Raw genomic sequence first — 12764 nt, forward strand, 5'->3', positions numbered from 1 at the left:
TGACTTTTCCCACTTGAGCATTTTAAGTTATTCCACCTTTTTCTTGGTGTCTCCAAGTAATCAGGAATCAATACTCGAATTCCCAAATATAGCAGCCGCTCACCTCAAACATCACCACATCGTTGTTTTAGTAAGCCGAGAGACGTCGTTGTTTAACTGATAATTTCCGGTTAATAGTTTCAAGGACCAACGTTAGTGTGTGTGTGTGTGTGTGTGTGTGTGTGTGTGTGTGTGTGTGTGTGTGTGTGTGTGTGTCCCGGGGCGAGTGTGGGCCGGTAAGGTGTGGCGTTACACTGCAGCTCGGTCAGTGCGCTCCCTCCCAGGGGAATAAACCGTAAACAGCCGGAGCCATAAAGACACCATTGTGTCGGTCCGCAGCTGCGTGCTTTCACTCTTCTCCTATACGGACACAGAAAATAGACACTTCCAGAAAGTTTTTTTTTTTTTTTAGGAGTTTTATCTTCAGTTAACCACCCCCCCCCCCCCCAAGCTCTCGGATCTAGTCTTCTCCCCATTTGACTAAAAATAACTTTCTCGCTGCCCCGCTATGAGCGGACTCTACCGCGGGGCTCCTCGCTGAGGCTCTCTGGAAACAGGTGGACATCTGCTGTTTACTGGAGGTAAGGTGATCTCTGGATGTATCACGTCTGTCCGACATTCACTAGTTGTAAACATTCCCCACAAAAATGTCTTTTTGAAGAAAGTTTTTTTTGCATCACGTGAGCTGACAGCATCTTCAATTTTTTTTGGCCAATGACGTTGAGATGTCGATCTCTTGTATTCGTTTGATTTGTTTGTTTCATATAATATAAAATATAATACAAAATCCAGTTTTTGAAGACGAAAATCACCAAAACATATACAATGTAGAACATATAACTTGTGATAAACCTTTTTTAAACTCATCCACATGCGTAAATGTAATAATTCACAGTGAATCAACCAGCACTTAGCTATATACAGTAAATTCTCTTAAATATATCATCGTGTACCTGGACCTCAGATAAGTGTTTTGCTCTGAATCTCCAGTTTCCACAATCAAAGTTGTTGTGAAAGGAAGGTTGGAAGATTGAAAGATTCCAGTGGACTCATAAAAATGTCTTCAATCTGGAGAATAAGTCCCTCCGCCATGAAGGTCAGAGTATGAAGAGACGGAGGGGCTCAGGGAGGCCGTTTATGGGTTTAGTCAACATGAGGATGAGGGGACATTGTGTCTAATGCGTCAAAGACAGCATGAGCATCCAGCACACGTTAAAATAGAGGAAGCCAACAGAGCTGCTTTCATGGCTCTAGCAGCTACTCATGAAGGCTCAGCTGGATCAGGAGAAGCTGCATGATCATGTTTGTCGAAGGTATTATTGGTCCTGCGCTGATGTAGCCTGCACCGGACATTAAGAGGGAACGCGGTCGTCCATCGTCCAGGAGCTATAGGTTCCGTTCCGGTTTGCTATCCGCCATCGTGTCTTTGGAGATCAGATGTTTTATGATTGGCTATAATCAATTCAAAAGCTGTCACCAGCGATGTGTTTTAGAAGAGTTTACACCACCGGACTTGATAAGGATGATTATGAAAAGTCCCCGAAAATGATTGCTGACACGCACAGAGACGAGATGAAGGTTGGGATGATTGATAAAAACCTGAGACAGAGACGCTTCGACTTGGTTTTCCTTGTTTTTTTTTTTGAGACCTACAAGTGTTGGACAGTCCATATTACATCAATGACATCATAAAGAAGATATCATGGAAGCATAAAGTTTGTGATGCACAAGAAATTAAAAGCCAAAGCCAAAGGAGAACCAGTTTTACACAACCGGTGGATTTTGTCTCCAGTAAAGCAGAAGCCATGAGGGATCCGTTATGTGGAAATCTCAGTGTGACATCTGACAACAAATGACTAACAATGACATCAAAGCAAAATAACAGAAATAATCAGATGTAGCTGATGCCCAACGAAGGGTGTCGGGATCTGATGCTGCAGCTTTTAATCATGCCTTTACAAAGCTTTTATTTTGCAGGAAGAACCACATACTCAGAAAAAAAGTCCACGTTGAGGAGACAGAACTTCAAACTGCACAAGGAATTTGTATTTGCTGTCTGAAACCAAAGTTGCGTGTTGGTTGCCGTCTTTTTTGTGAATTAGCCCAAAAAAGTGCTTGTTCAGATGATCTTAATTTAGGGAACAACAGTTAAAAACAGGAACAGCAACTGCAGTAAGAGGTGCCTTGCTTTCATGCTCCACCTGTTCCCCCGGAGGTCAGCTAACTGGTGGCTAGCCTCGGCCCATTTAAAAATCCATACTGGCAGTGTTACGCAGATGCTTGACACAGATATGAGGCTAGAAATAGTAACGGAGGACAGTCTACCAGTCGCTGAGAGGGGAGGCGTGAAGCGTACACGAAAATAAGGAGGAGAGGGAGAGATACAAAAACAGGCTCTGTGTTTTTAATGAAATTCTTAGGAGGATCATGTGCAAATGCTTCACCGCGAGCTGAGTACGCTCAATCCTACAATACAAAAAAAGAGTCGAGAAGAAAAAGAGGGTCGTTGGTCCTGGACAGTTTTTTGAAAAAATGTGTGCCGTCAAGGGGGAGACTTCTGTTTCTGGAAAGTTGTTGTAGCGCTTCTCATGTAGATGTTCGGTATTATCTGTAAAATAAAAAGAGAAAAAGAACAATGTCTGCATGCTGTAGCATTTTTCTGTCCCTTTGTGTGTTCCACATTGCTGCACTGAAGATCTTTGGGTCCGTTGAGTGACCGCAGGACAGGGTTCTATTACTTTTCATACAACACACACCATTGTCCTTCGCTCAAGTCTCACTACAGGGCATTGTGGGAAGAAGAGGAGGACAGGGGATGGTGGGGGATGTGTTTGATTTCTCTGGAGAGGATGGAGTGCTTTCTGTTTCCTGTTTTGTGCTGTATGGTGGTGAAAGCACTTCCTGTTCAGAGAATCAGGCAAGAGGTCAACAAATATGTTCCTTTACACAGTAGCAGCTTCAAGCAAGCTGGTCACTGCCCACAGTTACAGTGTTGGTGTGTGTGTGTGTGTGTATGGACTGTCTTCAGGTATCTGAGGCCTTGGCATGTCAGTCCCCCCTCCACCTCCACCTCCGCTGGCACCCCCTCCACCACCGCCCCCGCCCAGCACTGCCCTGCCACAGGTAAGAAGGACTTTCCTCGTTTTCTCGAGTTCTCTCTCATGCACTTGTCATTGTTTTCTGTGAGCTTCAACCAAACACCAGGAGCTCGTTTGCATTATTAACAGCATGGCAGTGTTTGGTTTCCTCTGCAGGTGCACAGTGTCCCTGTGTTAAATGAGTTCGCTCAGCAGAAACAGCTCTGGACGTGTCCATGATTGAATGTGCTTCATAAAGTCTTCATGAGAGAAGCTCCCTGTGCATTTGTCTCTCTGTGTCTTTGTCTACCCCGCATGTACCTTCTGTGTCTCGCTGTTTGTGTTCAATCCAGAGTTTCGCATTGGTACGTTTCCTTTTTGTCTGGCTGGAAAAAGCGCATCGTTAGAGTCGGTGAGATTTCCCGGTCTAATACATTTAGATATTTGAAACTTGACAAATTGTTAGTGGGGGTCTGTGGATCCAGCTCCCAAAGCTCCAGTTAATAAAGTATTACAAAGCCATGGAAGGGAAATGAGGTATGGGCGTGTATTTACAGGCTGGGTGATGGAGCCGTATCAGCTCTCTTGTGGACTGCAATGCTAATGTTGTCGACAGGGATGATGAGTTGTGTATTTTTTGGTGTGTCTTATGTTTTTTTGATACTTGGCATTTTGTTAAACGGAGACAAACAATAGGACAATAACAATAAAAAAAAGTTTATCAGATAATCAGATGAATACCCCTCTCCTCTCTCAGCATGCTTTATGGAGTTCCAGACTCCTAAAGTTGCAGCTAAGCTAAGTAGCAGTCAGCCATCAGGTGGGGGTCTGGAGCTCCGTATAACACACACACACACACACACACACACACACACACACAAACACACACACACAGAGGAGAGGAGCGTATCTGTTTGTTTTGTACTAAAATGCTGAACAATAAGGGTATTTCATAAAATGTCAGTATGTTCCCTCAATGTGAGGGAAAGTGATTATGCTGTGGTGACAGGACGGGATCCAAAGTATAGACACGACAACAGCAAGAAACATAAAAGTGTTTTTTCTTTCTCTCTGTGTGACAGTGTCCAGCGGAGCCCCCAAAGCTCCAGTCTGGTGGAGGCGGCGGTGGAAGGAATGCCCTGTTGGCCGACATCCAGAAAGGAACCAGGCTCAGGAAAGTCACGCAGGTCAACGACCGCAGTGCCCCTGTTGTGGATAGTAAGCGAGCAGCAGCCTCAGCTCTATATGTAGAGACAATAGGTCCAGTTTCACTCTCAGCAGGAAGGAGGATTCTACGATGTTTATTTGTATCCTGACATGCAGTAGAAGGACATGAGAGACAATGAGGGGGGAAAAAAGGAGAAAAGAGTTGTGTGTTTGAGCACTGACGTACACAAGTGCACACTTGAGGAAGGAATGCCCTTAGGATGCAGATAAGCATGCGGGCAGAATAGGAAACTGCTGGAGTGGCAAACACAGTCGAGCATTAGGCACACGCTGTATCTCTGCTGAGCAGCTTTGAGTTTTAAGGATTCACATCATGAAAGTTACATAAATGACCAAAGAACGCAGGAATAATGTCACTGATTGAAGTAAATCACCCCAAAACAGTTTGGAGTGTTGATGAAGTGGTGGATGGTGTCACGGAGTGTGTGTTGCTTCCTAGAGCCCAAGGCCACCTCTGGAGATGGGTCAACCGGTGTTGGTGCTTCTCAGGGGTCATCAGGAGGGATGGCACCCATGGGTCCTTCCTTGGGTGGGCTCTTTGCTGGGGGGTTTCCTACCCTCAGGCCTATAACTAAAAGAGATTTGGCTGGCAAGACCCCAGGTTGGTAGACAATGCTATGTGTTTTTATCATTTCAGCATTGAGTCCATCTAAATCTTTTTGTGTGTCCATGTCCAAGTGTCTCGCTCAAGCTCATCAGCGTCCCTCAAGCCTCAGTGGAACCCCCCCACGCCACCAGACTCCAGTGGAGGCACCACCCAGCGTCCACTTGCTCCCACCTCCTCCTCTGCCCCACCCTCCCCATCTCACAGCAGCAAGCACCCACCTCCCTTCCCTGCTCCCTCTCCACCCCCTCCTGCCCCTCCCTCTGCTCCCCCCCCACCACCCCCACCTCAAGCTTTCCAGGACCGCCAGGCTAACAAGCCTCCGCCTCTCCCGTCCTGCCCTCCCCCTCCCCCTCCATCACAGGTTATGAAACCCACCTGGCTACCCATCCAGCACTCTCACCACACAACCATCACCCAGCCCTCTACTCCTCCTCCTCCTCCTCCTTACATACCTGCCTCTTCTGTCCCAGGGGACCGCTCCTCGTGGTGTCTCCACCCCCCACCCCCCTCCCCAGTCCACTCAGAACCTTCTAGGTTCCCTATCCTGCGAGACAGCCCTCTTGGACCTCCTCCCCCACCTCCTCCCCCCTCACTCCCAGCTTCCTTCACCCCCAGCTGTCCAACCATGATGCCTCCCCCACCACCCAAGGTTGCCCCGGTGCCCTCTCCAGCCATGCGCTCATTGCCGCCCTCATACCCCTGCAACGCTCCCACCCGGCGGCCACCTGCTATACCCAGGGGAGCAGGTGAATATAAACTTTCATCTCTATGCACAATGCATGATGGTACACAGACAGTCTGCAAGTTTAGATGGTTAAAAAAATCATCTTTGGTCAATGTTTTGGCAGTGTGGAAATATATATCTTTTTTAATAATTTTCAAATCTGAACATAAATGTGACGTTCACCTTCAAACATGATGCACAACCATAAGCCTTACCAGTCGTCATGGTGTGTGTGTCTGTGTATTTTGATGCACATTTTTAAGTGTTACAGTGGGAAAATTTGGTGGAAATGGCAAAATTTTGAAAAAAAAAAAAATTCAGGTTAGTTTTTGGCAAGTTTTTATGCTTGCTTTAGGTACTTTGTGCCTTTTTAGAATAAGCTTGAATGTGACCAGCTGTTTTTTTCCGAAGACAGCATGCAACATGGCTGATACAAGCTGGCACATATTAGCAACATATTAGTTGAACAAGCTTAAAGTTATTCTGCCCCATTTGTTTACTGGTAGAGACGGACATTATTAAACACTTCAGTTACTCAGCATGACTGAAGTTACATCATCAAACTAAAACATTACTGTTGCATTACAAGAAAAGGTCCAAATTGTGGCAAATACACTTTGTATATATTCATTAGTAGAGAAGCTGCATACCACACAAGCTTGTTTTGACCAGACAGCAACACTGGACAACCTCTTCTTTGTCTGTCACAGCCACGTGTATGATTGTGTACCACCATCTTCTGATGAAAACATTTTCTTCCATCCTCAGACAAAACAGCCTTGGACTCGTTTCCATTTTGCAGGATTTCACGTCACTTCTAAAAGACTATATTTCTCATGCCAGCTACCCTGACAAGCATATTTATTATTGTGTAGCTGCTATGACTTTGGTCTGTTAACTTCTCATTATTACATTCCGTCATTGATGTACCATCCTCAGTCACCGTTAGCTTCAAGCTACATTTACGCGGCTGGCTCTCTCTGCATTCTGCGGTCAAAATGAGGTGATACAGGAATATTTTCATGTGCCACATGAACCGAGGTTCCTATTTGCAAGTACTTGAAAGGCGAAATACAAACATTTTACCTTGCAGTATTTTTAGTGACATGTCGCTTTAACCCTGGAAACCAGCCTTTTTTCAATCCGACTGACGCGAAGGAATAGAAGCAGAGAATGTTTCATTTGGTGTAGGTACTTGAGCATTTGCACCTACACCAAGAAAACAAAAGAAATATTTAAAGTAATTGTTGGTGTCAACCAAGTTGGGACTAGAAAATAACACATCAGAGTTAAATGTATTTTTCATACTATCATCATATTACTGATCACTGGCACTTCTCTGCTCACCTGTGTTAATAGGTGTGGGTCGACTGGCTCCTCCGCCGGCTCCTCCTGCACGTTCCCCCAATACTGAGCTGTCCAGTCGCATTCCTCCCCCTCCACCGCCTCCCCTGCCCCCATCCAGCCTAAGGAATGGACACCTGCACAGCTTGGGTGAGACGGACATTATTAAACGCTTAAGTTACTCAGCATGACTAAAGTTAGGTCTTCAAACTAAAACATTACTGTTGCATTACAAGAAAAGGTCAAAATTTTGGCAAATACACTTTGTATATTTTCATTAGAAGAGAAGCCGCATACCACACAAGCTTGTTTTGACCAGATAGCAACACTGGGCCACTCATGAGCTAACGTTAATAGCAGCTATAACATGTTAATTTGCAAAACTACAATTTATAAAATGAAATGAAAAAAATTTCAAAAAATCGTCAGACTATGAACCAGATCTCATGCCACTCTCATTTCTCACTAATTAGTTCTCTCTCTCTAATCTCATGGGATTAGAGCACACGAGAACTTTTTAAGGATATACATTTTTAAGTGTTGAAAATGTTCAACATTGTCGATATAATGTCCTTCAGCCCATCGCTGATTGCATTTCATCTCAAGTTTAACAGTATTTGTGTTGTTTTGCGTGTACTATGTGTTGTTTATTGTGGGAGCTCTGCCATTTTCACCATTGTAGGGACTAATAAAATGCTTATTGGGCTATTTCAGGAAAGAGTTCTTAATTTTGGGATCAGATAAAGGAAGAGGTTAAAGTTTGGTATTTACTGGGACGTTTCTTGTCGGAGAACTCTTCTAACCGCTGTTGGCCACCTATGACTGAGTCTTCTCTCCTTCTTAGCAGATGACTTTGAGTCCAAGTTCCAGTTCCACCCGATAGAAGATTTTCCCCCTCCTGATGAATTCAAGCCCTTCCCTCGCGTCTACCCCAGCAAAGAAACCAGAGGTGGTAGAGATGGGAGTATTGAGAGTCGTCTCAATAGTCCTCGCATGATGTCCTTTCCTCATGATTTGTCTTTTTCTCTCCTTGCCAACAGTGAACCCCAAACCCCCAGGGGTCAGGACACACCTCCGATGAGCGTTCCTCCCACTCGCTTCCTAGATGTGAAGAAATGCTATCGGGGAACAGATCCATGTTTTAAAAAAGTGCATTTTTTTTATATTGCGTGTTCTTTGTCTTTGGACCGTTCTAAACCCCTCCAGCAAGTTTATGTGATGTGATCATCATGGCAGTTTTTGTTTAATCCTGCTGAGACAGACAAGTGGCACCCAAGGACTTGAAGTCTGGATGCAGGCTGTATGTGTCAAGTTTAGTCCCGCCTTATTGTGACTCTGTGACCTCTGACCTTTTCTGCTATGGAATGTTTTGAATGTGTGTGAGAGGAGGGCTCTCCCTACTCATCTTCTGAGGCTCCATACAGACTCCTCTTCTCCTGACACAGTTTGTAACAGTCCAAACATTTCATTATCTGTTTACAGCACAGAATTTTATTTCACCTGAGACTTGTGGTCTGATATTTTGATCCGTCTTGCCTGCGTGAAACTCAAAACCATCGTTTTAATACACTTGGAGATAGAAGCCTCAAGCCTGTAAATGTGTTTTTCGTATGATGCTACAGAACCTTGTTAATGTCAGTTGGGAGTTCAAGCAAGACAATCCTCTCAAGTTGTATCCTTTCTGATGTTTTGGGGAATTCTGTGCATTAGATAATAGCAGGCGACTATGTTGTTTAGCTGGTTTGCAGGCAGCAAAACTCTAATTTAAGCTCAAACCATATGAAACCAAATTGACAGGTGAAACCATCCCCCACTGTCCTGTTTGACTTTTTTTCCCCTTTAAACCAGAGTAATCCATAAAAGTCACAGTAAATATAACATAGAGACCACTGACCTTGTGAGGATAATGAGAGCGCACCCGTATCTTTATAGAGTGAAAATTAAAGGTTTACCCTGAGTACTTTTTGGACTTCTACCTCTGACAACAGTGCCACCTGCTGGTTAAATGTGTCAAATACACCATGGTGTGACCACTAAATAAACCCCAGTATTTTGTAGTTTATTTGAAAACCTTTATTGATCACGTGTGCCACCTCATCTGCTAATTGAGTTTGGTTCTTGACATGTTCTCATTTAAGAGGTAACAACAGGACCGTCTAGTTTCTACTGGAGCCAGCGCCGTGGGAAATTATCTGGTTTGAACTTGTTTGTAATAATCAGAACAGCCTCTAGGACAGTGTTCAAAACTACATCAACGATTACATTATTCAATATTAAACACATTTTAATGGTGAAATTCTTTGTCACAGATATTTTGACCTGTCAGACTGACGTCTCTAATAACATCAGACATGCCGGGACAACATTCTGTCATTAGTTTACGTCTGCTTTTCCCACACTGAAAAAAAAAGGTCATCAAGTCTGCTGAAATAAAGACAGCTATATAATTGTAAAAATGTCACTGTAAAGGACTTCTGCTTGACTTTAATTACTTCTAATGAAGTCTTCAAAAGCCGCACAAATTTGGTGACACTGTGTCAAGGAAATTAACACTTAATTACACTTAAACGTGTTTTTCCTTGCAGCATGGGCTTCTCCTCTGTTCCCCCAGAGATTCTGTGACATTCAGGAAATGTTCTTTTTTTTTTTTTCTTCTTACTCAGTAAGGGACTTCTTTCATCCCTCAATTTAATCTTGCAGACAGACAGCAAAGCCTGGTGGCGATCTGAAACCTGATGCAAATTTGCGCATTTGTTGAATGAGTACTGTTTTGAAGAAGGAACTCCTACTTGGTCTCATTTCTTAAGCTACAAATCTCATTCTGGTCCTGGTTTGCTGGTTCACCAGTCATCAGTGCCAGTAGAAGCAAACTCACAATTCTCTGCAAAGATCTGCTCATGAAACATCATTGCAAAATTAACACATGACCAAAACTGTGCCACTTTTTTCACAACACTCGCTTGAAATATTACCACACAATCACAACCGTGACCTGAGAGAATCATTGAAATATTTCAACCACAAATGAATGAACACTGGAAGCCACTGAATGGGAGCAGCAGGACAGGAAGTGGCGTTAAAGTTCGTCGTGTTTGTAAGTAAACTCCCGAGAGGAAATGAAACCGTCTTTGTTTTCGTCTTCTTTGGCAAAAATGTCTTCCACCATATTCTCGTGTAAGGTGTCGTTGGGAGGGTAACCGTGACGCTCAAACTCCTTCCTCAGGTATATTTTCACCTGGCAGGGTGAGAGCAGGAAATTAAATTACAAAAGGAAGAGAAAATAGAAATAACAACAAAATATAAAAACAGAAAGAGAACACTAAGCTTAAAGTAAACAGCATATTTAAAATAAAGATGAGAAACAGAAAACAAAGCCAAAAACATTTGGAAATATTGTCCTGTATAAGATAAAAAATAAATGTCGTGAACTGATTTTTGTTAATCAACAATCTTTGATCATCCTTCTCATATTACAAAGCAGTGGTGATTATCTTTCAAGCCAGGAAGTTAGCATCACCACCGGTTCCCTGACCAAAAGGTAAATGGTAAACAAAGGCTTTTGAGATTCAAACGCTTTGTCTCATAAAACAATCTTCCCAAATGAATACCGCTTGGGATTTTTAATTTGCAGTCATTTAAAGTACAAAGCTAACGTTGTGCTAACGACAAACTACACCACTAATAAGTGACAGCAACGTCAAAACAAGTAACTTCCCACTTATTCTCTGTAGCGTTGTTTAGCCAATTGTTAGCAACCACCATTTTTAATAAACATAACAATAGCAGAGTGCCGTATTTACTGACATATTTCATAAAGAAGAGAAAACTGTTTCAGTATCTTAAGCTTGTTTGAACCAGAGTTTATTCCAGGCATTTTACCAAAAAACAATTCAAAAATCTGGACTTGCCAATTACCTCTGGGTTTTAGTTGTCATTTCTGCACTAATCTAATATGTGTAACAAGCCATAGATGTTGGAAACCAGTATCTTAACAGGACAGGCAACCAGTTCCTATGTCTAAATTGAAAGCCTGGAAGTCACCTCATTCTTGGAGAGCTTCCAGTCGTCATTGAGATCCATTTCCTGGAAGGACTCATGGGACCTCGGTCCATTTCTGATCTCCAGCACCTCGATGATGAAGGTCAAGGTGCTTTCAGGGGGGATTTTACCTAAACATGGATGAGACAATAAGACAAGAACTGAGGAAAACTGAGACTGGGGCTCCTGCACACATGCATTGGTTTGGTTAGCAGTACTGAGAGGAACTACCTGAATGCTGCCACATCCGAATCCAGCACGTTGTGAGTAAATAAGTGAATGTTAGTGAGAAGCAGTGTTTTGTGGCGAAGGTTAGAATGTTGTTAGTGAGGGATGTGTTCTTACCAGGACAAAGCATAGATATCTCACGTGCTCCACGTTGAGAAAAAGGCTACGGAATGAGACCTTTGCTCAGTACTGGAATCCTGGAGAGCCATTCAGAGCACACATGCATTATAGAATATCAAAGTAAAGCAGCAGGCATCAACATACATACACAGACCCTCTCACACCTGGAGAAGCTACAGTACCTCTCCCTTCCTTCCCATAGGCCAGGGCTGGAGGGATGATGAGTTTCCTCTTCTCTCCAGAGCACATGTCCTGCAGGCCTTTATCCCAGCCTTGGATTGCCTCCCTGATGCCCAGCGTGAACCACATCGGCTGCTTGTCCCCCTCAGCTCGACTGGTGCATGGACGGACATGGAGAGAGAGGACGAGAGGCGTTTTGGTGAAACCAACTCATCTTTCTGTTGGGACACTTAGTATTTTTTCACAATATTGATGTTAAACTGAGAAATTAAGAGGGTCAGTTCACCTAAATCAACACACTAGACAGACACACATCTTTGTGAGGACTTTCACTGACAATAATGCATTCCCTTACTGCTTACCAGCACCCTCTCAACTGAATGCCTGACCCTAATCCTGACCCCGACCCTAAAACCAAGTCTTAGCCTTCAAACACGTGACTTGTCCGGAGACAGAAGTGATAATAAGCCCCCCATGAATTTAAATGCTCTTGAAATTTTTGCAATTACAAAGAGGAGCAAAACTACAAACGTTTTATGAAATGTTGCTGATTTAGACAACTGGTATGAAATATCTCCCCTGTGTACTGTATTGTTTATTCATTGTTTAAATGTATCCAAAAAATCATTTCATTTGTTTTACATTCGACACCTTTTGTATGTCACTATTGAAATATTTGTTTTGTAATTTTCTATGCCTCAAAGGCAATGCCAGGAAACTGTTTAGACTATTAACTTTATATGTCTATGACTATCTACATAGGAGTAAAACTAAAGAAATTAACTTCTACTTTCACGCTGGACTCTTATTATAGCTTTTAAACTGCCTACCTGGAGTGAAACATGGTCCCGTTCTCAAAGTATCCGTCATGATGCACTAGCAGAATGTCCCCATATTTGGACTTCCGGTGACAAAGGAAAGGTTTGTGCAGAACTTCTATCTGGACCTCAGCTTCGGGCAGCTTCCCGCCGCTGACAGACACCAGCAGCAACAGCAAAATGGAGGAGAACCCGGCCAGCACCGTGACCACCATGCCCTCGACCTCACGGAGACCCAGCGGGATAAAGACCGGTGAGTAGAAAAGTTTATCCTGGGTGGAACGTGGCAGCGGCACGGCGTGCATTTAAGTTGCTCCTCTCTACGTGGCAGTGACGTTTCATCGCTGTTTTGGTGTCAGGAA

General features: G+C 43.6%; 2 protein-coding genes and 1 long non-coding RNA gene across 4 annotated transcripts; 1 reads left to right on the top strand and 2 right to left on the bottom strand.

The window, feature by feature from the left end:
• The first annotated feature begins 490 nt into the window (after positions 1–490).
• wipf3 (WAS/WASL interacting protein family member 3) lies at positions 491–9451 on the top strand. Of its 2 annotated transcripts, none has more exons than XM_086193939.1 (8): positions 491–620; positions 3068–3162; positions 4199–4334; positions 4783–4944; positions 5022–5696; positions 7034–7168; positions 7863–7967; positions 8059–9451. In XM_086193939.1, exons 2-8 carry the CDS (start codon positions 3085–3087, stop codon positions 8097–8099), a joined length of 1332 nt encoding a protein of 443 aa, XP_086050065.1. In that variant the 5' UTR covers positions 491–620; positions 3068–3084; the 3' UTR covers positions 8100–9451. The 2 variants fall into 2 exon arrangements, with proteins under 2 accessions (XP_086050065.1, XP_086050066.1); XM_086193940.1 differs by having other exon boundaries at positions 7866–7967.
• On the bottom strand, positions 1835–7158 carry LOC147240932 (uncharacterized). Its single transcript, XR_015111305.1, has 3 exons — positions 7022–7158; positions 6761–6883; positions 1835–2647 (listed from the first exon to the last, which is right to left on the bottom strand). It is a non-coding gene; the product is annotated as an uncharacterized LOC147240932 (long non-coding RNA).
• On the bottom strand, positions 8528–12743 carry LOC147240933 (peptidyl-prolyl cis-trans isomerase FKBP14-like). Its single transcript, XM_086193941.1, has 4 exons — positions 12415–12743; positions 11587–11738; positions 11060–11187; positions 8528–10253 (listed from the first exon to the last, which is right to left on the bottom strand). Exons 1-4 carry the CDS (start codon positions 12705–12707, stop codon positions 10095–10097), a joined length of 732 nt encoding a protein of 243 aa, XP_086050067.1. The 5' UTR covers positions 12708–12743; the 3' UTR covers positions 8528–10094.
• Between the last annotated feature and the right edge of the window lie 21 nt (positions 12744–12764).

The sequence above is a fragment of the Aulostomus chinensis genome, chromosome 22 (genome assembly GCF_037954235.1).
Source record: "Aulostomus chinensis isolate RoL2024-O1b breed Wild chromosome 22, RoL_Achi_v1.0, whole genome shotgun sequence".
Lineage (NCBI taxonomy): Eukaryota > Metazoa > Chordata > Actinopteri > Syngnathiformes > Aulostomidae > Aulostomus > Aulostomus chinensis.